Source organism: Aethalodelphis obliquidens, unplaced genomic scaffold (assembly GCF_003676395.1).
Source record: "Aethalodelphis obliquidens isolate GAN/ISIS:26980383/991018 unplaced genomic scaffold, ASM367639v1 scaffold22, whole genome shotgun sequence".
NCBI lineage: Eukaryota > Metazoa > Chordata > Mammalia > Artiodactyla > Delphinidae > Aethalodelphis > Aethalodelphis obliquidens.
Window position 1 is genome coordinate 11,994,342 of NW_020837966.1, and position 27,771 is coordinate 12,022,112.

At 42.9% G+C, this 27,771-nt stretch overlaps 1 protein-coding gene across 1 annotated transcript in view; it reads left to right on the forward strand.

The window, feature by feature from the left end:
* ATXN7 (ataxin 7) overlaps window positions 1-27,771 on the forward strand; it is a 129,399-nt gene that overhangs the window by 71,443 nt on the left and 30,185 nt on the right. Inside the window, 1 exon segment of the mRNA XM_027121307.1 lies at window positions 8,208-8,312. Coding sequence (XP_026977108.1) covers window positions 8,208-8,312 — 105 coding nt within the window.

Genomic DNA, 27,771 nt, shown 5'->3' on the forward strand with positions numbered 1-27,771 from the left:
GCCAGACAAAGCATTCTGTACAGAGGGAGCAGAATTAGCAAAGGGCCTGAGGTGGGAAAGTGGTTGGCCTGTGTGCGTAACTGTCGAGGAGATGGAATTCGGGCATGGATGAGGAGTGGCTGTGTCTTACGGTTGCAGAGATCAGGCAGGGTCTTTCTAAGCACTGATTTTCATTCTGACTGCATTGGAGTACTCTACGTGGTAAACTAAGGGTTTAATCAGACTAGGTGACATTTATGATTTAAAAACATCACTGTTTTTATTTTTTAATTTTAAAAATTTATTTATTTATTTTTGGCTGCATTGGGTCTTCGTTGCTGCGCGCGGGCTTTCTCTAGTTGCGGCGAGCGGGGTCTACTCTGTTGCGGTGCGCGGGCTTCTCATTGCGGTGCACAGGCTCTAGACGCGGGCTTCAGTAGTTGTGGCTCATGGGCTCTAGTGCGCAGGCTCAGTAGTTGTGGCGCACTGGCTTAGTTGCTCCGTGGCACGTGGGATCTTCTCGGACCAGGGATCGAACCTGTGTCCCCTGCCTTGGCAGGCAGATTCTTAAGCACTGTGCCCCCAGGGAAGTCCCTAAAAACACCACTATTTAAATGCGTATGGGTGGGGGAGTTGGAATAGGCGGAGGGGAGAATAGCCACTATTTAGGTCAAAGACCAGAGGACAGTGATCTGGAAGATGATTTTAAAAATGGCTCATGTTTACAAAGTACTTTGCATTGTTCTAAACATTTTACATCTGTTTGTTAGTTCTTCCTACAACCAGTGAGGTAGGTACTGTCACTTTTCCCATTTATAGATGAGGAAACTGAGGTAAAGGCTACCAAGCGGCAAGGCTGGGATTTGAATGCAGCCAGTGTGGTTCTGGTGGCTGTGCCTTTAACTGCCAGGCTCTATTGCCTTAGCAAGCTAAGTTCTTCCATCTGTGTGTCTCCCATCATGCATTAGCTGGCCACATTAGCTACAGTGAGCAAGGAACAAACTGCAGCCCATCTTTGGCTTTCTCCCCTCTCCCTCACCCCCGATCCATGGTCTCCCCATATCTTTGCAGAGCTCTCCAGAGCATGTCTTCAGTCTGGTCTCTTCCATCTTCATCACATAGGCACTTCCTGTCTCACTCTGACTTCTGCATCAGCCCTTGGGGACCAGCCCACTACCCCCTTACCTCGGTAGATCCACACGCATGCCAGAGTGACCTTTTGTATCATGTGGCTGCCTTCCTTAAAACTGTGGGTTCTCCCAGGCTTGCGGGGTGGAGCTTAAACTCCGAAACTTGAGCCTTGACCCTCTGCAGGGGGAGCACCAGCAAGTCTTGTCCGCCTCTCCCCTGCCTTTCATTGCTTACAGGGAGGAGTGTGTGGTCAGCAGCAGGGGCAGAGACCACTTGAAGGTTAAGCTCACATTATAAAATAGTTGCCATTTGGTGTATATATCGATCTCCGGCGACTTTAATCAGTGAGAACTGGGGCCCTTGCAGCAGAACACGTCTAGTGTGTGTATATTGTGTGTTTTTGTTTATTTTGCTAACACTGAGTGTTTACTATGTGTTCAGCATGGAATGCTCTCCACGGAGTAGTTTATTTCATCCTCACAACAGCACTGTGAAATGTAGGTCCTGTTCTCTGTATTTTACAGATGAGGAAACTGAAGTTAATAACTTAACTGTGTTCACATAGCTAGTAAGGGAAAGATTAGGGACTTGAATCTCAGTAGTCTGACTCCAGAACTGTTCCTAGTTACTGCACTGCACACACTAGCAGAAGAGAATTTGCCAGTGTGCACATTTGAGAAGCAGACCCTGCAACACAAATTTTACCAGAAACCGCCCCCAGGAATGGGATCATGTGTTCAAGGGAAACCTTCTCACCCTTGAACTTTTATCTCACTGGATACCCAGTTTTAGTGGGTGACTGTATGTCTTTACATGACATAAAGGCGCAATTATACCCTTGACTTATGGTGGCACCACAGGGACTTCATCTAATACTTTAGTTACTCTCCACCCAATAGTATTAGTACATCCATTTGCTGCTTCCTGTCCATCAAGTTAGGCATTGTTAGGCACTGCCACTAGAGCAGAAAACAAGACAGATGTGGAACTTAGTCTAGTGGGAGGAGATTAAGGCTCACACAGTTAGATGGATAGTTACGAACAGGGCATGGTGCTGTGTGGCAAGGCTAAGTCAGTGCTCTGAGAGCAGATAATGGGGCCCTGACTAGCCAAGTCTGAAGGAAGCGACATTGAAGCTGAGACCAAATGAAGTAAAGTAACAAGCCAGGTCAAGATCTGGAGGAAGGGAGTTCAAACAGAGGGAACAGCAAGCACCATGGTGCTGTGACAGGAGAGAGTATGGTGTGCACCAGGGACAAAATGAAGGCCAGAGGGGCCAGGTGCAGGGTGCCAGCGTGGAGAGAGCCTTGTCAGGGGTCTTAGTTTTTATCCTAAGAGCAAGTGGAAGCTACGGGAGAGTTCCAGATGTCAGTCATTACTTCACCGTCACATAATCTTGAGTTCACTTCTCAGACTCTGTGCTAGGCAAGGCGAGGAGTCTGCCGTCAGACAGGGCTGCAGAGGCATCAATTACCATTCAAAAATCATAAGTCAGTGAGTGAACGACTGTGATGGAGATATGAATGGTATGAGTAAGAGCACAGCTCTGGTCGAATGGCGGGAATTCCAGAAAGAAGAGAGAAGAGCTTTCTGTGCTGTAGGAACAGTTGTGTCCAAAAGGTAGGATTGCAGAGAACAGGGCAGGTTCTGAGAAGACCCACACAGTCTTGAGCTTAGAGCAGGTTGACTCAGCCTGGAGAGATGGGAGGAGAAAAGAGTGCTAGGGCCTTGCTTACAGAGAGGTAGGTCAGGGGTCCAAGTACCACTTTGAAGCCAGCAGAGGTCTCCAAGGAGAGGAATGGCTTTATTACTTTGTAGGTTGGTGGCTTTGGCAGCAGAGTGGAGGAGGCTGAAGAGGGAAGCAACTCAGACCCTATTAGGAGCTCTGTACCGGTGTGTGGAGGCCACCAGGCTCTGACCGTGGGCACTGGCAGTGGGAGCAGCATGGAGGAGGCAGATTCTGGCAGCTTCTGGGAGAATGTTGGGAAATGCCTGGGCTTCTGAGCCCAGCAGACCTGGGTTCAAATCATGACTCTGCCACTCACTAGCTTGTGAGATCTCAGTGTCTGTGTGCCTTAGTTTCCTGAGCAATACAGTGGGCGTGCATGACTGCTACCTTACAGGCCGTTGGGGGACATTGATTGAGCACTTCCTGGGGCCTTCTAAGGCTTTGCGTCTATTAGCTCTCTTACTCTTTCTACCCTGGGAGGTGCCTGGTGAATTAGGTACTGTGATCGTCAATATTTGACACATGAAGAGACTGAAGTTCAAAGAGGTTACAGAACTTGGCCGAGATCACATTGGATTCGGGGTGCTGGGGAGTGGCCCACACTGTTAGCCACTCTGCTTAAAATACCTGTGACAGAGAATAACTAACTGGGGAGGAGCTGGAGACAGCCCTTTGAAGAGATGACAGCTGAGCTGAGACCTGATGTGTGAGAATGCCCCAGGCATCTTGTGAAGAGCAGGGGCAGAGCCTGGCAGAGAAAAAGCTTTCCAAGGAGAGAATGGAGATCAGTGTGCCTGGAGCAGAGTGAGCCAAGGAGAGGGGAGCAGGGACTCAGGGGACAGGGAGTGAAGGGCGGAGGACAGACCGCTGGTGTATCCCATAACCTTGGGGGTTGTGGTAAAGGCTTGGATTTTATTCCGAGAGGAGTGGGAAGTCACTTGGGAAGTTTTAATGGTATTTACGTGATCTGTTGGAGGATTTCGAAGAATCACTCTGGCAGTCGTGTGGAAGGGATTGTCAACCATGTGGGAGACTTTCTTCCACAGTCCATAGGAAAGGTGCTGGTGACAGGCTTTACAGTGGCGGGCTGGACAGTGGAGAGAAATGGACAGAGGTGTTAGAGGAGAGCTGATCGGACCTGCTGGTGGCCTGGGTGTGATGAGGGAAAGAAGAGTCGGGGTGTTGTGTGGGTTTTTAGTTTGAGAAGATGAGCAGAGTCATTTACCCAAAAGGGGGAAGATTTTGGGGGGCAGGGAACAGGGCAGGGTGGAAGGCAAAGCTCTCTTGGACGTGCTTGTTTGATTTGAGATGTATGAAAGACATCCAGATGGCAGTGTCTTAATAGGGAGGGAGTTGGATTTGTGAGTCTAGACAGAGCTCGGGAGCCGTCTGGGCTAGAGATAGAAATGTGGGAGTCGTTTGCATGTAGAAGTTTGGGTGTGTGGGAGAAGGGAGACGCACAGGGTACTGCAAAGGTGAAATGCTTTGCTACGGTGCTCAAGTTTTGTTGTTGGGCACAGGCCTCAAAATGGGGATGGCAGCACCAAAGTAACTGTTCAGGACAGGCTTTGGCCAGAGGGCCTTCAGTCTGCATGGGACTGTGAAGGTTCTGCACACATGTGCTCATGTGTCCATGTGCTTAAACCCAGTCCTTCCTACGCTGCTGGCCTGGGGTCTCCAAAATACATGACGGCCTTGGTGTGGGTGCCGGGCCACTCACTGATTGGAAGGTTAGGGTGACCTGAAACCTGAGAAAGATTTAGGGCTTACACATGATAAAATCCATTCTTTCAAATTAGGTCAGAGTCCATGGGGTCAAGTACAGTTTTAAAACTTTCATTGTATTTCATATAATGGTTTAAGTTGTATATTTAAAGAAAATTTTGTAAACTTTTTTTTAAATTCAGTAGGAACTCATTTTAACTCAATAGGAACTCTGTTTTCCGTCATAAATGAAGCTTTTCCCTTCTTGCATTTGGGCAAGTTCCATGTGTTAATTTGTAGATGGGCTGATTGTGAACTTACACTTGGAAAGTATTCAGAAACATACATACTGTCGCTCACAAAAATTATTTCATTTTCTCTGTTACCACAACATTCCACACGCTGTTCCTGTTGCTAAGGCCTCTGGAATGTCCTAATTCAGAAAAAGGATATAAACTCCTTTTTTTCCCCCAAAGAAGACATTTTATTTAAATTATTTTGTATCCTTTAGCTTACATCCAAATATGGATATCTGAAAGTAAAGAATTCAGAAAGCTAAAATTAAAGTTGCTTTAGGTTCTCCGAACAGGAACTTGATTTCATAGGGTAGCATGAAGTGCGTTTAAATGTACTTTGTTTTTTTCCACAGGGATTGGGGATGGGGGGGGGGGGGGGGGGGGGGGGGGTGGGTGTGCATGGAATTGAGGTCACAGATGGTGCAAAAACCTCAGTTTGAGTCCTGGTTGTACTTTTTTGCTGGGTGAAATTAGACAAGTTCTTGTCTCCATCGGTAAAATGAAGATTATATTGAAGGATAAACCTTATGAAAAGTGCTTAGCTGAGAACCTGGCACAGAGTGGTCTCTCAGAGAATGCCAACTGTTTATCATTATGATTATCATCTTTATTGTCATCAATTGCAAATAATTATAAGTTATTGAGGAAATTGAACCTTTTTACAGAAGTATAAATTCTTGGTCCCTCACAGAATGACCCCTACTCACTTAGTTTTATTAGTATTTCTGAGTCTCACAAAAGGATCAAAGGAATCAGAACAAAAAAAGAACAGTTTTCTACATAAACATCATTGTGGCCAGTTAAATTTTTATTATTTGCAAGGATTTATACAGTTTTTAATTTTTTACAATTGGCTTATTTATAAAGGGGTGGGAAGCTAGTCCCCAGCAATATCTGGTATCTGGCAAAGTGACATATTTTAAACAGCATCGCTTGTAATAGAGTGCTGTGAGAAATCACACAAACCAGGCACATTGCCGAGGCCTAAGTCTAAACTGAGACCACTTAATTTAATACTTTAACTACTGTTTAATTAATAAAACTGATCAAGTTGATTTCATTAATGAAACTGTTGATTTGATGTGTATAGGCATTTCATACTTTTCAGCTGTAAGTTATGAATGTTTTGCCATTTCTGTAATTCATACTTAATTGTCCTGTGTCAGAATGATTTAGCATAGGGATATATGGAACTTAAAGTAAACTACTTTAAATTTTTATTTTTAAAACTGAAATGTTGGGACTTTCCTGACAGTCTGGTGGTTAAGACTCTGCGCTTCCAATGCAGGGGGGAGCGGGTTCAATCCCTGATTGGGGAACTAAGATCTTACGTGCCACGGGGCATGGCCAAAAAAAGAAAAAGAAAAAAGGAAATGTCATGTCAAACTGTAGCCATTGAAAATGGCTTATTACTTGTTGATCATTGCATGGATATAACCTTTCCCCTTCTCCCACATGTACTATTTTTAACTCAATGTAGGCATGCTTTCCAGGAAAATAGCACATTGTTTGGCTCTTATTTTTCGTGAAATTGTTAAGCTTAGTCACAGAAGTCAGCAGTCTGTTAGAAACTTCTTCTGTTGTCTTATCAGTTTATTCCGTCAAAGGTGTTCAGCCCTGGGCTTCCCTGGTGGCGCAGTGGTTGAGAGTCCGCCTGCCGATGCAGGGGACACGGGTTCGTGCCCCGGTCCGGGAAGATCCCACATGCCGCGGAGCAGCTGGGCCCGTGAGCCATGGCCGCTGAGCCAGCGCGTCCGGAGCCTGTGCTCCGCAACGGGAGAGGCCACAGCAGTGAGAGGCCCGCGTACCGCAAAAAAAAAAAAAAAAAAGGTGTTCAGCCCTGACATTCAACTTGTTGGAGTTGGAATCTGGAAGGAATTTCTAGAAATCATATTCCTTCGGTCTTCAAGGGACCAAATTCAACCCATTGTTGTGAGTCAGAATCAAATCTCAGCTATTGACTTAGACAAAGTAGTTCACCTTTCTGTGAATCAGTTTACTCCTCTCCAGAGCAGGGTTATAATGGTATCTACCCAAGTAGTTGTGAGGATAAAATGAGATCGGAGCACGTAGAACCTGCTCAGTGCTGCTGCTGCATCCCGGAATCGTGTTGGTCCCTGGTATATTTCAGGTTCACAGCTAGCTATCTGTGCAGTTCAGTGTAATAGAAACTGTTTAAGAAAATCTGACCTATAGCTGTGTGTAGATATTATTAGATCCGTAATTTGACATTTTAGAGATTATCATCACTTTACATCACCTCGGGGCATTTTCTGTTTCCTTTAAAACCACCAAGCCCACCCAAGCTGGAGAAAGTGTGAAATTAAATCTTACAGGAAAGAAAGCAGATGCTAATCAGCTTTTTGGATCTTTCTTCCCTCTTTAAACTTGGTATTTGGTCTACTAAAATATTTGCCTAATTGAAATGTGCTAATTATCCATTCATTGCTGATGTTCTAAATAGTGCTTATAGTGTAAAATGCCAAGTCTGAAATATTTAAAAGATTTAGATTCTGGATTTGAACTGTTAGCTCTGTTCCCTGGATTGTTACTAATAATTAATTGTCCACAGTTAGGACTTCTTAGTTAACCATATATTACCAGGTATCAAGTTACTGTACTTCGTTTTCATGTATATGCAGATAGTCTAGTTTTACATTTGTATTTTAATTAACTTCTTAGTACAAAAAAAATCCAACTTGTATCTTGCCCTATTCTGGTAACTGAACTGAGATTAATATATGAAATGTTGTGCTTGTACTGAGGTTCTTTCTGTCCAGTGGCATCAGTATGCAAGCAAAGGACTAGAGGTTAGTTGTGACCTGAAGAAAAAAAAGTACGAAAATCATTTTCTTTGTATTACATGCTGACAAAACCAGCAGTTTTACTCTTCAGTGAAACCTCTGCTTCTTTTCTTAATGGTTGCATAGAACGCAGAGACCAGATGGCTGGAATAGAATGCATAGTTAACCAAACAAAACCATTAGATGCTACAGCTTTGTGAATTGCTGGGCATTTTATGTGGTTGCAGATTCTTCCTCATAACCCTTGGTAGAGTTCATCTAAAGTTGCTTTATTGTGTGAATGTATTCATTGTTCGCATTTTAAAAGATTTGTCTGGTTTACCTCATACTAATGATTTCTCGTGCATTTTATTTTAACCCTTTATAACGGTGTTTCTGTAAGCCTGATTTGATTTCTCTCTTTTAATAGTCATGGTGTGTCACATCAGTTACTTTTAAACTGGAACAACTTTTATCCTGTGTACTTTATCATAAGGCAGCTCCTTTAGAAAGTGTTGCCACCCCAGATGGTTTCATATTAACAGGAACCACGTGAGTGAGTGATGCTCTCTTTCTTTATTGCAGACATGCCAATATTTGGTCTCTGTCCAGCCCACGATGATTTCTACTTGGTGGTGTGTAACGACTGTAATCAGGTTGTCAAACCGCAGGCATTTCAATCACATTATGGTAAGTGCTTAACCATTTAAAAATCATTATTAGAGGGTAAAAGGTAGAGCAGTATTAAACCAGTGACAGCATGGGTAGGCTATAATACCCCTCCCCCTGTCAGGAAGTAGGTTTTCTAATTCATTGAATGGGTTAATGCCTATCAGATGTTGGGTATTTTCTGAATTTTCTTGAAAGGGATGTGCATTTTCTGATTTTTATTAAAATTAGACAGGGAAAAAGTGTACTTTATAAAATCTTTGTTGAAATATTGCATCAGTGTAGTAAAAGGTTTGTTTCCTTCTAGATCCCACGGTTGTGAATTCAGTGGTTGGTAAAATTATATATACACACACAGAGTATAGAGGCATGGCTTTTTTAAAGGAAATGTGATTTTGAAATGTCCAAGTTCAGTAGTTCTAAATGTATCTTGATGTTGTAATTTGTGAATGTGATGAAGCTATGCTATCTTGCCCCATCAAAATGCGCATGTACTTAGAATGAAGCATTGTGACTTCAGGAGTTTCATGAACCTCTGAGCTGTCCCTGTTCTTTTAGGCTCCAAGCCTGTTGTTATCTGATGTCAATCATGTGAGAATCCAAATAAGCTTGTTTTTCCATTGTCATAATGCTGCCTAAAGTGTTTTAAAAAAATTCCGATCATAAAACTTAATTTTATATCCAGTTAGATTCAGTAACAACTCGAAAGTATTTGAGTGCCCACCTTGTTTCAGGCATTGGGGATGTGGTATCATTCCTACCTCCGTGGAGTTTAAAATCTAGCTGGAGAGAAAGGCAAAACTAACGAGACACATTTTTTTAAATGACTGCAAGTTGTTTTGTCATTGTCCTCATGACTACAAATGCAAGCTTGAGACAGGGAAGAACAACAGGGTCTTTCTGTAATAGCGTGTTCAAGCAAAGCCTCTAAGGAGGTGACCCTGGGGACCTGAGCCCTAAATGATGAGAGGGAGCCACCCATGCGGCGATCTGGAATAAAAGCATTTGATACAGAGGGGAGAGCTGGTGCCCAGACTTGAAGAAGGCTAGTGAAGTTGGTGAGGGAAGTAGAGACTTGGGAAGTCAGACCTTTTGAACCAGGACCCTGTTCATGTACAGGCTTGTAGGCCAGAGGAAGAAACCGCTTGGGGGCATTGGAAAGTTTATGTAAGGGAGTAACACAGGACCATCTCACTGGTTGACTTGCTGAGTGTAGACTGTGGGAGAAGGGTAGAAGCAGGGAGAATGGTTCAGAGGTGAAGATGATAATAGACTAAGGCTAAGTGGGGGAGTAGAGCTGGGGACACAGCCTAGCTAGCTTTGAACCTACAGGGCTTTCTGTCGGGCTGGATGCAGTTGTAAGAGTCACAGTGTCATAATCAACATCCCACCTCTTACCCCAAGGAATCTTTTTTGTAATTATAAAAAGTTCTTTGAGTTTGTGGTTCTCAGTGAGGCCTGGGAGTAGGCACCAGAGTGAGTACAAAGCTGAATAAGATACTGTCTCCTTGCTGAAGACTCTTAAGTGGCCAGTATCAGAAAAGGCAGTTAGTTGCCAAGTATTTTGGAGTTAAGGATTCTGAAGCCAGACTAGACTGGATTTAAATCTAAACTTGCAAGAACCATAGGTTAGTTCTTTGTCTTGAGCAAGTTTTTCCAACCTTGGCTTCCTTTGTTATAATGTGGGGACAGTAATAGCAACCTCACTGGTTTCCAGAGAGGATGAAATGAAACAGCATGGTGAAGCCCCTCATGCAGTGCCTGACAGTTGATAGGTATGAGAGAGAAAAAAGGGTACAGCCGTAGATACAGGAGGATGTGGCGAAAGTCGTAAAACAGTCCAAGTTCTTAAGAATAAGGAGGGGCACAGATTGCTTCTCGCACAGTAACTCAGAGCAGGCTTCTTAAAGGAAACAGCCTTCACATTAGGCTATTCGGAAGAGCAGAATGGATTGTTTTTCCCATGTGCACATTTTTTCCCGTCAATTTTTAGGTGTGTAATACATACATGTCCATTGTGGAAAATGCAGAAAATACTTAAAAAAAATCAACTATAATACCCTAAAGTTGGAAGTGTTTTAATGGATGGACAGGGCTGCCACATACAGCTGCACAGCTTGTGCACTGAACAGCCATGTTTGGTGGCTCCAGGTTGGCAGCAGGGATGATGGGAGCAAGTGCAGAGGCAGGAAATTCCAGGCTGTCTGGAATGTACTCCACGGAGTCTCTATTGGCCAGAGCTGGTGTACCCATGTGTGGAAAAGCTGTGTGCAAAGGCAGGCTGGGGCTGCTCAGAGAGACTCAGTGCCATCAGACACCCCTGGCCTTGATATGTCGGTGGGGACCTATTGAAGGTTTTTTAGCACCTGAGTGATGTGACTTAGTGATGCTCTAGAGAATGGGCAAAGTGGATTAGAAAGGAGTGTGAAAACAGCTGCTGTTTGTACCAAGGCCCACTTAAAGGTGTTACCTCTTGCAGGACTTCCTGAGGCAGAAGGGGGCCCTCTTGGTCCCCTCTTCCAGAAGCACTTCACTCAGTTACATACAGCACGTTTCATGGAGATGATTTTATTTCTCTTCCTCTGCCTCTCTCATAGAATGTCTGTGTATTGGGGGCGGGGTGTGGGTGAGGGGAGGGAGTGTCTTAAAATCATATTTCTGCTCTTTTTATCTACCAATATGTAGCATACACAGTGTCTGCTAATAAGGTACTTGTTCAGTGACAAAGCAATCGTGGTAACTTCCAAAGTAGAAGAAGGTGTGGTGTGAATGCAGGATTTACATACATAATCCAGTGCCTTTTGTCAGCCAGGCAGGAAATGCAACTGATAAAGGCCCCTGGGTGGGGACTTTGGACCCTCTTGTGGCAAGGGAAATTTAAAGCTGTAAGAAAGAAGAGAGTCTGGCAGAAGGATGAGGGTCAGGTGCTGAGAGAGGGATTCAGCTGGGAAGTGTAGAAGGAGGTCCCTCTTTGGGAGAAGCAGCCAAGGAGAAGGCTGATGGAAAAAACAGGAGGTTGGGAGATGGATAGTTGTGTGGGCTTGGGGGCAACTCCACGCAGTGGAGGAAGGCACCATGTGATGGCTCTCGGCTGGTTTGGGAGTAACATCTTACTCACCTGGAAAGGAGAGGCAGTCAGGGGACCAGGACCAAGAACCATTCCCAATGTTGCCAGTGTCTCTTCTGTGTTTGGGGTGAGGGGCTGTAACAGGAAGAAGTATTTGGAACCCGTTCTTCTTTGTTGTCATTCCAGAAGGCTTATCACTACATGTTTGTTTTCCAGAGTTAACACCAAAAGACCAAAAATGTTTTTGAAATTGAAGAAATTTCTACAATCTGTTTATGACTATATTAGGAAGAACTCATACCTGCTAAAGGAGAGATTCTACTGTCTTATCTTTTTTTTTTTTTGCGGTACGCGGGCCTCTCACTGTTGTGGCCTCTCCCGTTGTGGAGCACAGGCTCCGGACGCGCAGGCTCAGCGGCCATGGCTCACGGGCTCAGCCGCTCCGCGGCATGTGGGATCTTCCCGGACCGGGGCACGAACCCGTGTCTCCTGCCATCGGCAGGCGGACTCTCAACCACTGCGCCACCAGGGAAGCCCTGTCTTATCTTTTGATGAAATTGGTGAAAATGTGTGGGTGGGCAGTCTTCTGTGAATTCATGTATTACTGATATTCATCTGTGACTTTTATGAACAAATGAGCAGTTGCTACAAAATTCAGCAGGCGGTTCCTTTAAAACCACTGCTGCCTGGCAGTGACAGGGAGGGAGCTACAATGGCAGCAAGGCTTATAACTCAGTTCATGTTGGTGGTAAATGTTATTCTGAATTGGTGAGGAGGTTATTACCCATAGTAGCGAGAGACCTACAGACATACCTCACTTCTTGTGCTTTGATTTATCGTTCTTCGCAGATAGTGCGTCTTTTACAGATTGAAAGTCGGGGGCAACCCTGCATCAAGCACATTTGTTGGTGCCGTTTTTCCAGTAGCATTCGCTGGCTTCATGTCTCTGTGTCACATTTTGGGAATTCTTGAAACATTTCATACTTTTTCTTTGTTACTATGTTTGTTATCATGATCTTTGATCAGTGATTATTGTTGGGACTACAACTTGCTAAAGGCTCAGATGATGGTTAGCATTTTTTAGAAATAAAGGGTTTTTTTTTAAATAAAGTATTTTTAAATTAAGGTATATACATTCTTTCAAGTCATAATGCTATTGCACACTTAATGGGCTACGGTATAGTGTAAACATAACTAAGTATTGGGAAACCAAAGAATTCGTGTGACCTGCTTTATTGCGATATTCACTTTATTGCGGTGGTCTTGAACCACACCTGCAGTGTAATATCTGTGGAGTGTGCCAGTACTCTTTTGCTAGCCGAGCTGCCTCTTTGGGAGTTGACTATTAAGCAGGATTTCCATTGGAGCAATGATGGTGAGTGATTGTAGTGTCATTTTGGCATTTCTAGTTTCATAGTCTGACTGTTCTTGTAGTATAGATGGCTTTCTTTCTTGGAAACTGCATAGTAATACCATGCTTTGTTTTAATGTTTTGAAATAGTCCAGGCTGCCTCATATTTCTCTTCAGTTATTCAGTATTTTTAGGAGTGAGATGTTTCTTCCTGCTAATTTTCAGATTTAAAAATATAATTGAATCAGTGGATCCCAAACCTGCTGTGCCTCCACATCAAAGGGGAGCTTCCTAAGTGGCCCCTTCCTACAGTCCACTGCAGACTAGCTGGCTGGGAGTCGCCGGGGATAGCACCCAGGAATCTGCATTCCACACAGCTCCCTAGGCTGATTCTGGCCCACAAGCTGGCCAGGATGCATTATGCTCACAGCAGATCCCCTCACTCGGTAGGGGCTGCTGCTTTGTATTCCTGTGCTTGGCATAGTGACTGGCACAGATCAGCACTCCGAGATTCGTTGAGTCTAGCAAGGATGGCATGAAAGGAGGCCCCTGCTTTTTTTTAACTGATTTTTAACTTTCTGTATTATTTGCTAGAAGTCTCACATTTGCCTCTAAAACTTTACATATGAAAGAGGGCTGAGATGGTGACATTCCCTATGGCCAGAAGCACCTTTCTTTTGAGGTGGTGAACCAAGTTGGGAATCTGAGTTGATCATTCAGTAATAAGTGTGTTGGTCCTAAACTGGCTACTGAATAGCGTAAACTTTGTTTACTTTGTATTACAAAGTAAACTTTGTATTCCTGTTTACATGCCTTTACTCTGGATCTGAACAGGTAGGATCAGCTGATGACTTGTGGGGGGCCTGTGGGGTTCTGTGTTGAAAGAGCCTCGCAGGTGATTCTGAGAAGCTGTGTGTTTGCACTGCTCTGTGCTCTGCCGCTTCTCTTTGAATTTCCTTGTGAAGACTACGATAATTTCTCTCTTAGGCAGACATAGGCTGATCTTACCTAGGTGAAATAAATGAGTGATGTTAATTCAGCTTGGACAGGTGCTACGTTTAGCATCTCTATAATTAATTGAAACCTGCTTGAATGTCAGCTGTTGAAGTATTTTGCCTCTGATGAGTTAGGCTGACCTACTTTTTCACCTTGTGGCTCAGCCCGGAGTCCCTGAGCACATGTACCTCTGCTACCTTTTCCCAATTTCGATCCACCGAGTTCCATCTTTATGATTTGCTTATTTAATGCCACTTAATATTTTTTCTTTAAATCAAACCACTTCTATTTAAATAAATCTTTCACAAAGAAAACCTTACTAGAATCATCAACGGGAAAACTACTCTTCTTTGCCATAGATGGTAAGTGTGAAAATAAACACAGTGAAAAGATTAAATCCTTTGTTGCTGCTCTTGCCAATGCCATCACTGAACCTTGAAGCCTGCTCTCTTAGTTAAAAGCAAGACTAGCACGTTTTAGGCAAGTGTCATCCACAGAGTAGCGTGATGTTACCAGAAGACTTGAAAGAGATTTGGAAAGGGAGTAAGTTTTCACTTGAGATTTAATGTTATTAATGTTGAAGAGTGATAACCTACTCCATGTTTGGGGAAACACCAGCTCAAGCTGTTGGATTTGGTTTCCTCTGATGTTCAGGGAGCTGTCTCCTGAGGCCAACCCTAGCCTAGGAAATGCCTTACCGAGCAGTATTCTCAGATCTCATGTTGATCTGCAAAAGGATCACAGTTAAATACCCTTTGCCATTTATCCATCGGTATCACGTGTTGCGTGCCGTCCCATTGCTGTAAGTGGGGTGGGAGTCTGGGCTCGGTGTAAAACATCTGCCCCTCTCTCAGACGTTGCTTCACAGATGGGGATGTCATAAATATGGCTTTTTCATAACTTTGTGAAGGTACCTTTAGCAGAAACACCTCTGCAATCTGAGAGCTTTCTCCGCTTGCAGATACTACAAATCCTGTAAAATTAACAGCCACATGTATTGCTTGGACTTAACGTTCCTTAAAGTGCACTGAGGTGGATTGGATTCTTTTAGGTGCCAGGATAAATTATATTTTTCTAAAATGTCATTTTCAGCAGAGGACGAGTAAACAGAAATTACTCATACTTTTTTGAGCTAATTAATTGGTTTCAAAGACGGTCAGTGTGAGAGCAAAATGAATCTTACTCTATGAGATCCCGTGGGCTGTTTCTGGTAAAAATGCCGATCCCATTGTTGACAACAATTTCACATAGTTGTGACCAATGATTGCCATCACATAATTAAGTTAATCTGCATCACAGAGCAGAGGTTTTGCTGTTTAATAAAGAACACCCTCTCCCTCTTGTCATCTGATTGACTTAGACATGGAAAGTAACATATTCAGGTATTTTAAATGAGTTGTTTTATTTGGTTATTAAGTAACTTTGATTTTGGATAAAGAAAAAAATATTTCTTTTTTCTCTCTAGTTGTTAGCTAAATTTGGCCTCTACATTCTTATAATCTGGTTCTTATTCTACTTGGAAACTTTCAGTGATACTTAATCTTTTTAGGATTGGCATTCATTTAAAAGCCCACAGGCTAATGATAATTTGTACTTGATTCACAAAGTGTTTTTGCACACGTATTATCTTATTTCTTGTTCTTAGCAACCCACTGAATGGATGGTTTTATTCCCAGTTTACGGATCAAACTCCTAAATTAAATTTCATTCACACAGATAAAATGTCCGAGGCTGGGTTTTCTGTCTCCTTACATCTGTTTCTTTTGCATATAATAAGGATGTATAGAGTTAAAAGAAAATCTAGAGTAGATGTAATGAATTCCACATGTCACAAAACTGTCATTAATGACAGATGTTCTAGTTCAGGTAGAATTTTAAGTTTGCTTAGAGTGGCTGGGTCAGCATTGTAAAGCCATTACCTCGGAGAGGACATTTAGTAATTTGAAGACGTAGTGGTAGTAGGTAGATATTTGATTTAGCATAGTCATTGAATTTCTCTTCAGCCCGTTCTACTTTATTTAACCCTAAATCATAGTAGTTATCCAAAGCCAAGCTACTCCTCTTTTTGTTACAGCCTCATAACATTTTCCAGCTTCTTTAGAGAATTGGTTGGCATATTTCTGCAGTCAGTATAAAGATTGAAATTTGTTGCAGAGCCAAAAATACTTCACTCTTTTACTTCAAAGACACACGCCAGGCCTTTCTCCAGCAGTCGGGGGCTGAGCCAGGGAAGGGAGCAAACCAGAGCAGGCACATCAAAACGTGAGCAATGTCAGGGTAGACGTTAGTTTAATTCTCGAAGGAAATTCCAAGTTAACTATTTGATCTAAGCTTCTTGTCACTGAACAGCATGATGTGAAATTAATGCAGTGACTTCAGTTCTTCTTTACCGCAAGCCAAATAGTGCTAATTAAAAGTTTCAGATAACTTCAGCAGCATCAGATAAAGGATCAATGTAATTTTATCTTTTTTTCCTTAGTAATACAAAAGCAAGTACATTTAAAATGGTGTTATTTGTAGGAGCAGCATTTTAATTGCTAGTTATAAAATGCATTGATTTTCCTTTATAGTGAAATCTGGGCCTTTATTAATGTCTGTGCCTTTGGGTTTTTTTTAAAAATCATAAACTGGAAATGAATAATATCATTCACATTTAACAAGTATTTATTGAGTACCTCCTGTCTAGGCATTGCTCTCCACTGAACTAGGAAAGCAGTGTCTTTGATTTCATGCAGCTTAGGGAGGGTAGAGCGATGAAAGATAGAAATCTTTCTAGGGTAGAAAGATGAAATCAAGTAAAATAAGATGATTTCAGGTAGTAATAAAGGCTTGGGATAGTGTGAGAGAATAACTGGGGCAAGGCACTTCTGGTAAGGCTAGTCAAAGAAAGCCGCTCTGAGGAGTTGATGCGTAAGGTCAGTGATGAAAAAGAGCTAGCCATTTGACGATCTGGAGGAGCAGTGTTCCACAAAGAGAAAATAGCAGGTGCAAAGATCCTGTGGGAGGGAATGACCTTGGCAGAGAGGCCAGTGAGGAGGTAGAAAAACAGTGTGCAGGGAGGAGAGGGGTCCAGGTTGAGGTTGGAGAAAGGGGTGCTGGCGCCAGATGGAAGGAACCAGGCTTGGCCAATGCAGGCCATGCAGAGTCACTGGAGGATTTTGAGCAAGGAAGTGTCTTGATGTGATTCATGGTTGCTCTGAGGAACATAGAGGGCAAGAGCGGAAGCAGGGAGACGGTTAGTGGGCTGTATTGCACTAGTCCAGGTGAGGGTGGGATGTGGAGAGAAAGCTTAAGTTGAAGGTGGTAGCAGCAGAGGCAGAGAGATGCGGATAGACTGGGATTCAGCACAGAAGTAGAAGGCCAGCAGGGGTGGCTGATGGACTGGGATTGAGTGATACGGGAGAAGAAGGGATGAGAAATGGCTCTTGGGGCTTTGGCCTCAGCAGCTGGATGGATTTACTTAGCTTGTAGATCATGGGGTTGTTCTTCCAATTTGTATATGGGCTTTTGTTTGTTTGTTTTGTTTTAATAAGGTGTACTGACCTGAATGAAAAGCTTTTGATATATTATATTCATTCAGTCTTTAGACATTTTCTAGAGATTGTGGGGATAGAAAATAGTTATTGCAGTGATGCCAAACTTTGGGGTCATTTATTCTTTTGGGTTTTTGTTGGTTTTGTCTTTTTTGTTTTTTTTTTTTAGTGGAACAGTAATTTAGTCATGTAAGCCAGGAAACAAAGGGATGCTCTCATTTGGGTAATAGAAACTTATTGATTAAAAAGGAAAAACACATGTATTTGATTTTTTTCATTATTAACATAGTAATGCACATTGTGAAAGAAAAACAGTAACCATCAGCAAGAGGTTAAATACGCGGTCAGAATAAGTAAATCTCCATCTTAACCTTTCAGGGGTACAGGTTGACATAAACTCTTGGGATGTTTCTAGACCCTGGACAAAGGAATATTTAGCTGTGTATTTCTTGTTTTCTCACACACATGGAAAATTAGACTTATTATAAGTTCACTTTTTTAAACTTAGTGATCTAGCTTATTTTTCCATGTTAATGCACATTACTTCCTTCTTTTTAAAGATTGCCTATTATTCCACTTTCTTAATGTACTTAATTTAACCTGTCCCCTATTGGTGGACATATAAATTGTTAGTGCTACATTATCACGTGCAGCGCTTTAAACCCATTCTTTTTTTTCTTTTCTTTTTTTTTTTTTTTGCGGTACGCGGGCCTCTCACTGTTGTGGCCTCTCCCGTTGTGGAGCACAGGCTCTGGACGCGCAGGCTCAGTGGCCATGGCTCATGGGCACAGCCGCTCCGTGGCACGTGGGATCCTCCCGGACCGGGACACGAACCCGTGTCCCCTGCATCGGCAGGCGGACCCCCAACCACTGCGCCACCAGGGAAGCCCTAAACCCATTCTTCTTTGGGAATGTCTGTCAGTATGTCAGTGTATTGATTTTCCACCTGGAGGCTGGTCAGAGCTGCCTTCCAGGTTAGTGCTACTGTGATTGAATGAACTACTTCAACAGGTCTGATTTGTGTCACCAGAATGAGGCAGTGAAAATGTGAGTTTCCAGCAGCATCAGTCATTCAATAAAAATTGTTAATGTTCGCCTGTGCTACTCTTGTCTGCTACATACAGAAATTATTAGGATGGATGTGCTTCAGATTTTAAAGGGGACATTTCAGGATATAAATCCATATTTTAGTTATATTTGCTGAAAGATGTTTTTCCTGACAATCATTTCACAAGGCTAATTTGTGGGTTGGCTAGTTAAGATACACATACACCTGCTATGTCAACCCCGTTAAGCTGTGGTCTTATATCTGACCAGAAGAGGGAGTTTTTATCGCTTGGATATGCAGTAGCACCTACTTACTACCTGGCTGGGGTAGTTCCTCCCACGCACATGCTAGTTCAAACCCCTAAAACTGGTTTGGGGGAGGGGGCAATGGCTAAATATATCTGTTTCCTTCCTCATTCCTTATTGTGTGTATAGAAATTCCAGTCTTTAGGTTTACTTCTCTATTCTGTTTTTAAGACAACAGTTCTCAATTTGAACGTCAAAGCAATTGTATACGTTTTCCTCTTGTGTGTTTGAAAGTTAATAAAAAGAGAAATGGAGGAAGGTAATTACCTCAATTTAAAATACAAGCCATCAGCCCCTAATCACACATGATATAGTTCTTGATCTGTAGTCTCCTAGGGTGAAAAACTCCAGTATGAAATTTGTTTCATTACTTCTTATGCTTGATATTTTAAAAAGATTGCTGAAACTCCTACTATAGAAGATTTGTAGTGAGCTTTAGAAAATTCAGGGTTGTTTCGCAAGAGTGGCTAATAGGCCTTTTTCTATGTTATTCTTACTGTGCTCAGTTGTGTTACTAGACTCTCAGTCTGTGTAGCCAAACAAATGAAATGGGTTCCACAGTCAGGATAAAGTGCTTTGATGTAATACCAGAATTTCATACTGTTTAAATTTTTCTTCCACTTTCTTCACAGTGCATTTTTTGTAACAAAAACTCAAGTGAGTTTCTTAGTAGATTTTTTGATTGATATGGGAATATGTGAGATGCATACATCCGCCATATATACTTACATAGATACACAAATGTAGTAATCTCAAACATGCTATTTTCAGTTCAGCCTACTTCTTTCTTGTTTTTTTTAATGTTTATTTATTTATTTATTTTCTTATTAGTCACCCATCTTTCTTGTTTCTTTGGCGTTCACTCCCCACCTTCTCCAACTGTAACGGTCCTCCACTCTGTAATCCATCTATGTAACTAGATACATTCTTAGTATGTAACTTAGTATACATCATTCTATATTTTTTCTCATGCTCATAACTCTTTACAGACACATGTAATCCCATGTTTCATTAGCAGGGGCTACTGGTCATAGTTTTACCCAAAAAAAGAAAAAAAAAGGGATCCTGTTATGCATACTTCTGCTTCTTTTCCACTCAGCAATACAACATGGAGATCCACTCACATCCCAAGATAATACTAATCCCCTTTTTAAGGTGCGGCTGTGCGGTAGCTTCCTCAGCCAGACCCTCTGTCTGTGGACATTCACTTTGTCTCCTGCTTTTTGCCTCTATGAACAAAGCAGCAGTAGCCACCCTGCTACATAAGTCCTTAACTGCTGGTGGTTTTGTTTCTATGGGATAGAGTCTCAGGAAAGGATTCTGGGATCAAAAAGGGTATTTATTTGCATTGTTAATAGCTGCTACTATGTTGTTTTCCAAAAAGGCTCTCTACTAGCCACGTATGACAGTATCACCATCAGGAGTAGGTGTTTTATTTATTTTTCTAAACTTCCATTTCTTATTTTTCTAAAGCCTCTTACAGTGTTTTACACGCATATGCACAAGTGTGATTAATTGTAATTTGACTTTGAAGTCAGTTTCGCAAACAAGTGCAAACTTTTGTTTACTACCAGTGTAGCATGTGTCTTCTGAGTTTGAGTGATAGTTTGAGTAATGATACGAGGCAAAGAGATCTTTCAAAATGAGTGATGATTTTTAAAATATTCGTTTAAACAATTATAGGCAGTTTTCCTGGCACTTGTGGGAGATTTCTATTCATTCTGTATGGAATTTGTCTTAGGGAAGAAATCTAGTTCTGTTAGGCTGAGATTCCTCTCTGCAAAATGTGTAGTCTTCTAGAAGACAGTAATTTCTGTTGAGATCAGTTGCGGGGCCAGTGAAAAACTATTGCCAGTTTTATTTCTGATCTCATTATCCTCCTTGAATTTGGTGTGATTGGTCACCTTTTAACAGTGTTCACTTTGTGTATCAAATAATGACTGGGCCGAGGTCAGACTGTGGTTCACACAAAGCCTATGTAAATGAGGCTGTGAGGTTATACTTTATTTGCCTGCCTTTGAACAATCTGAACAGCTGAAAAGGGACACACACACGAAGTGTGGCTGAGCCCTGAAGAAGTGTCCACCAAACAGATCAGATGATGCCAGCCAGAGGGAGGCTGCTGCGTGCTGTTAGCCCCCAAGGTGAATTATCCCCTTTTAAACTTCATCTCCCACCTCTCCTAATCCTGTGTGAGCACCTAACGAGCACTGGATAATAACATAGCAGCATTTCTGGGTGAAGCTAATCTGATTCTGGATAGCAGGCTTCCCGGCCCACAGCTGAATGAATTGCTTGGTATTTCCAAGTTTGAAAATACTTTCTCCCCCTTTCAAGTGCTCCTTGGCAGCAGGTGAGGAATGTTAAAGCTCCTGTAAGTGCCAATTAAGGCCAATTATAACTCGGCCCGGCCTGCTGAGACAGTGAAGTGGAGTGAGTGGAGGCTTGTGCTGCTTGCTGTAAGCTGGAGAACTGGCTGCCGCTGGTGACAGGAACACAGGATTTCCCAACTGCCAACAGCTCGTTTGTTGTCCTGCAGAACACCAAATGACACCTCTGCTGGCTTCTCAGGTGTGGATTTAGGAAATCCCAAGATGTGTTGGGGACCTCACTAGTTTCTGTAACAGAAACCGCTGTCTTTCTTTTGGTCTTCCTTTGTTTTGAATGATGTCCACCATCCAGTTTCTCCTTCTTTCTCATCGTAATAGCTGACACTTATCGAGCATTTAAGATGTGCTGGGCACTGCATTACATGTGTTACCTCCTTTACTCCTCACCGAGGCCCTGTTAGAGGAGGCAGTATTACTGCTTCTCAGGGGAGGGCACAGACCCTGAGGGACAGAAGTCTCTTGCCCAAGGCTACACAACTAAAAGTGCTGAGGCTGTGGCCAAACCCAAGCCCTCGTGGCCCCTCCTAGCTGCTGCCGGTTTGCTTGTTTGCTGGGAGCGGGCTAATTCACAGAAGAATTTGTGTCAGTTCAGGACTCCCTTTGTGCAACCAGAGTAAAATTGATGAGTGCACACCATCCACACCACAGCCAATACCTATAATTTTTGGTCTGTAAGGCATGGATGTTATTCTATTAAAATGGTATTTTAGTCCGTAGTCTTTTTTTAGTCTGTAGTCTGTTTATTTTTTCATAAGAAAAAAGAAATGTGACCATGTCCCCAGACTTAGGCACTGAAATATGAGCCATCATTGGGAGATTTAATATCAATATAAACTTTATTTGGATAGGATATTGAGAAGTGGTTTGAAGAAAATAGTAATAATGCTTTCCAAGCAGAACAGGGTGGTATTTGGTTAAGTATTTTACTCAGGGTATTAAGAGCAGTATGTGTTTAAAAGTTCAGTCTGAGCTTTATATGCCCAGTTGTTGTGTATTTGTTTTTATTCTTATTGTACAAATTTTAATTTTTCTGGTTTGCACTATCATTCATCCCTTCTTTGATATAGATCTTAAAGATAAATTCGGATTGTTTCTTTCTTGTTTATATATGAAATTAAGTGTAGACGTATGTTTGTAGCATTTACGAAGATTTGCTGAAGCTCATCCTGAAGTTCCTCCAGGTTACAGAAAGACGTCGTTTCCAAAATTGTCTTGGGTTGGCTGGTTCTCGTAAGGATTGTTTTCCCCACTAGCACCATCACCATCTACAAAAGGGAACATTAGAAAGGCAAGCGTTTGTGCTGGGAGACTGGCAAGGAGTCTGGTGTCCAGGCTGAGGGGTGCAGTGATGTGGAGCTGAGGCTTAGTCTGAGTCAGGTCCTCTTATCCCAGTTCAGTTCTGCCATTGATGGTGTCAGGGAGACTCCTCAGCTCCCCCTTGGCGAGGGCGAGGGCAGGTGGATGCAGGGAATGATGCTAAAAAACTTTCTGCAATCAGGTAGTATGGCAATAGAATTTTTTTTTCTCCTGCTAGGTTAAGAAACCCGTCAGTGAGTTAACCTAAATGTCTTATTTTTGCTAATTAACTTTGGAAAGATTTGCTCATCCTGTGCTTCTAGTCCCGCTGATGGCTCTTTCCTTGTGTTCTTCTGTCTTTTAAGAACCACCATAGTTTTGCATTGTTTGAACCGGAAATCTGGTGGGGGGTCGGGGGAGGGTTTCAGAAAGCCCTCTAGATCTTAATATTGCTGCTGTGGTTAGGGTCTGAATGCTTGCTGTGAAAATAAAGCAGTGTGGCTACTACTCTTTTGTTTTACAGTAAATGTAGAATTTGTGTCTGGTCTAATAGAAGCCATTTCCTATGCCTCACAACTCTTTACCACCCCTTCCAGGCCAAATCTTTTCCACACATGTAATTCATGACTTTGTGCCAAATAGTCTGTGTTGGGTGATGGTATTTTGTAGAGGAATTTACCCCCTCCTTTTGACATTTAAAAGTGTTCATTCTGAACTATCAGGCATCTGAGTCTGTTTATGTGTGCAGCCTTTATTATCATAAAATTCAGATCTGTTGGCTGCTTTTTTCCACGTCTATTTGATAGTAAGATTTGGCGATTGACAAGATTGGGGAGTAGTGACGCAGGGAGTGTAATAGGGCTGAAGACAGACAAACAGCTAAACCAGGAAGGCCTGGTTTACAAAGAGCCACTTAGAGAAGTACTGGGATTAAAAGTCTAAAAGTTCCCCAGCTTTAGTCGGTCATCCAGTGGTTGAACTCTGGACAATAAGGTGTATATTTTTTCTGAGATTAGACTGTTTTACAAACATGCACAGAAAATGGGTTAAGATTTTTCTTACTAGATTTAAGGAAAAGTCTGCTTAGGTATAACAGACTTCTGTTGTTTTAAAGTATAGATCGTGGGGAAATAGAATGTGGAGAAAGACTGCTGATATTTGTAAAAATGTATAACATTAAAACTTGTAGGTTTGTTCAGGCTTAAAGTGTAGATACATAACGAATCAAGTACATTTTCTAATATACCTGCTAACAGTTGTCATTTTACTCACTCAGGAAAATCAGGTGTGAGTAATTTACATTCTAATTCTAGCAGGTTAAATTTATAAATTCCATCTCCCTCAGTTTTGGCCAGCTGCCTTTCAAAGAGAAGGATTCATTTACACCAGCCAGGACGCCTTGTATGACCATATTAGATGAAATTAGACTCCACCCCTTGTTTTCTGTTGATCTGCCAGGACCTTTGTAATTCAAGTGCTTTTTACAGTAGTAGCAAATGTTACATAAGACCAAACATGGAGCATATTTGGAGTTGGTGGGCAGACTCAAATCATGATGCAAGCCTGCAGTAGCAAGTGTGCAATGAAGCACAACCAAATTATGTGAATGGAAGGTAACAAGAAGCCTCTTCAGAACAGCCCTTCCTCCGCACGGGGGCTGAAAGCTCCACCGGGTAAGTTTTCCGAGGCAGTTTTCCGAGGCTGGACTTGGCCCGGGGCCCAGTTCTGGATGAGCTTGCGGAAGGTGGGCTAGGTCTTTGGGAACAGGACAGAGACCCACGCAGAGCCGAGTGTGGCGAGCTGGCGCAGGCCCCCTTCCTCTGGTGGCCGTCCTGCCCCGCCAGCAGGCCTGGAGCACTTCGTGGCTGAAGTGGTGGAGAGAGTGCGCTCTGCAGACCCGTGGAGCAGGGGGGTAATCGCAGCTAGAGGGATTAGCTGCTGCCGGCCGTCCACAGGAGCCATGCTGAAATGTCATTTGAGTGATCTGGCCAAAGGTCAAACGCAGGCAGGAGTTGAGTTTGCTGTTAACTCCAACAAAATGCTGAGGTTTGCACCAAACGGTGCCCATATCTCAAAACAGGGAGAGCAGTGGTTACATCGCTCTCTAAAAATGGACGAACGTTGTAACACGCTTTAACTGTTTGTTTTTTATCTCACTTGTGGTGAGTGAGGTTTCATGACAGGCAGTTCACCGTGTTTCCTGTAGAACGTGTTTGAAAGCTGTTTTGTCGGATACTTCAAATCCACAGCAAAGTTTCAAGCAGAACACTGTGTCAAGAGGAAGAACAACTTCAGAATACAAACAGTAACCCTGGGAAGTCATTCAGTAACTTAAATTGAGTGTATAAAAATTTAATTACTGACTGACTGCCAGAAAAGACTATTCTTTTTCGGTTGTGTTATTAAGGTAGCCAGTACAGCCAAGCAGATTCTTCCTGGGTGGGTTGGGCGGCTGTTCTCAAAGTTACCTTAACTCTCTCATGCCTCGTCTGCAAGCAGGAAGTGAGGTGACAGTTGAAATCTTTAGTTTTCACTGGATTCACCTTTCATGCCTCCTGCAGTAATGTGCTTGACCGGATGGTTCTCATTGAGGCTGAAATTTAGCTACTGGTTTGCAGAACTTTAAATACAAACAGATTTTCAAACCTTTATTCAAATTGCTGTTTAATGCCCTAAAATGGATTTTTCTAAGAACTCTTATTTCTCATCAGGCAGTTTTAGTGTTGCTGTTTCTGGTTTCATTTTTGCATATCGCTTTTGGTGTTGATTAGTTGACAGCCCCATCCTGTAGGTGGGGCAGACGCTGTTTTCTGTCTTCAGAAAAAATAAACACGTGCTGCAGACTCCTCGTTGGCATTGTTACGTCATGAATCACCCATTCCTTATTAACAGAGCGCTTAATGAGGAGACTTTAAGGGCTGTGTTGTGAGTTTGGGGTTTTTGTTATTCCCAGGTTCACGGTCTTTTCACCCCTTCCCCACCTTCCCCCCAATAAAGTGAAATATAAAGGCCACAAAACTATTGGGAAGCAGCAATAAGGATGTGGCTTACAGACTAGCGCAGCACTCTGAAGCAGATGGTGCTGTCATTCCGTTGCACCTTGGACTTGCTGCTCCTCTTGGCCTCAGAGGACAGTGCTCCCTGAGGGGATTCCTGCACAGAAGTTTTCGTTTTAAAAAACGAAGGAACAGAACAAAAACAGAGAACTCCTCTAGTTTGAGTTCTGCCAGGTTTCTTTTAATTTTCTCTCTCTCCCCTACCCTTTGTGTGTGTGTTAAAACTGGATTGGAGTGGTAAAGGCATAGCTTGTTTTTCTTAATACTTTTTGCATTTTGATGATAGCCTTGTATCTTTCATTAGAGAAAAACTGGGAACCAGACCCAAAACGTGACTAGAGAGGTACTTGCGTAAGGACTGAGGATGTCGATGCTTGACCTGTGCAAGGTGTTCACAAATTGGAAGGCTAAACTTAAAATGATAGATCGCTAAACGTATGGGATGCTTTTTCCTCCAGCAGATAAAGGATTAAAGCAAAAGTAAATGGAGACTGATGGAGTTTTGGTTTTGGCTTTTGGTTTCTTCTCACATGTTGATACCTGAGGCGTGCCGACATTTCAAGTCAATGGGAGCGAATTCGGGGGAGATGCTGTGCATCGCTCAGACCTGCGATCCTGTTTGTTTCAGGCAGGGTGAGTGCTTGCTGTACTCTGCCAGTATCATTTGGGTAACAGTGTGTGTCCTGAGGACGGCGGAGAGAGCTGCTTGTGACTGTTAGCAAAGTGGAAGTGTCAGCCAGCATGTCGTTCATTGCATGATATCCTGTAGCCAGAAATGGTGACGGCAACATCACAGGGGTGGCATAGTTTGGTGGCTGTGTTTTGCTCAAGGCGGTAACAGCCTTTTCCCCAAAGTTGTATTTGCTAAAAACATCTGTGTGTGTGTGTCTGAAATCATGATGATAACTCTCAGTTCGAAGTCTGCACCTTGAACAGGATAGGAAGGGCCCCCTTAAGGAAATGAACTCTTATTCAGACCATTCAATGTTCCTTAAACAAGATGCCTTATGACAACGATTATGAAGAAATGATATTCTCCCAACGGAGGTGATCAGTTGTTATACCATCCAGTATCCCCTCTTTTCCTCTATCATTCCATCTCCTTTAATAAAGTATTTGGAATTTTTAAAAGCCATTTTTTCCTAATGTTTGTACAGACCTACAAGTTGAGACAGCAGGGGAGGGCTACCTCCAGATATTCAGTAAGGTTTTCATATTTCTCACATACTTGAAAGCAAAGTTCAGAAAGAACAGTCCCCATGGGAAGAATTCCTGGCAAGAGGATTATCTGAGGTTGCCATATTTGTGGTCCTTTCTTAGCAACATTATTTACAATCCATTCACGCCTGTCCCTTCCCCCACCGGAGTTGGAGTCATTCTCCCTTGTAATCTGCCCTTTGTGATCTGTTCTCTTTCATCAGCTAGTGTGAATGGGAATGCTGCAGTGCCGCCCTGCCCAGAGACGTGGAAATGCCAAGGGACCTGGAATACTTTAGTGGGGCTTTTATTTCTGTCATAAAGCACTGACTTCAAGAGCTTGATAATTTGATTATAGACCTTGGCGAAAAGTTGTTTCAAGTGGCCCAAGTGCTGTAAATGACTCTCTCTTCTGCACTTTCCCCTCGTGTTTTAATTTAAAAACATTCTGCGTTAGGGGGAGGAGAAATGCATTTGGCAGAAGTCGCAGTTGGAGACTAATTTGTTAGGGCAGCCAGTGTTGAAATCATCCTTTTCAGTTAAATCTCTCTAGTGGAAATGATGCCGAGTGCTTTGTGTAAAGACTTTTTTTTTCTTCCTCACTGTTTTCCAGTGCCATTTGTAACCCACCTAAGCATGCTCTGAGGCTGCCTCGCGGCTCTGGTTTTGGCTTTTGGTGAACTGTCCTTTGAGGCACTGTGTGTCAGAGGTCAGCTCTGGATTCCACAACTTGAGATTTGAATGTTTCGGGACAGTCCCACAGATTTGCTTCCTTTTTAGCATCAGACCACGCTTTGCTTGCTCTGGAGTAGTCCGGTCGAGTCCCTGGGGACCCTCCAGAAATTGGATCAAAGAAAAAGCAGATATAGGATTAAAAAAGAATATGTAATGACAAGGAGTGGAGTTGGATTGTGTTTGCTGGTGAGACACGTGAAAGTGCTTTTAGAAAAGAATAAGAACGTTTACAGGGAGAAGTTGACAGTGAGAGTAGTGAGGAGACACTATTAAATGCTTTATGTCCACACATAGTACACAGTGTGACTTCAAAAGTGTGCCAAGGGGCTCCCCTGGTGGCGCGGTGGTTGAGAGTCCACCTGCCGATGCAGGGGACGCGGGTTCGTGCCCCGGGCCGGGAAGATCCCACGTGCCGCGGAGGGGCTGGGCCCGTGAGCCACGGACGCTGAGCCTGCGCGTGCGTCCGGAGCCTGTGCTCCGCAACGGGAGAGGCCACAGCTGTGAGA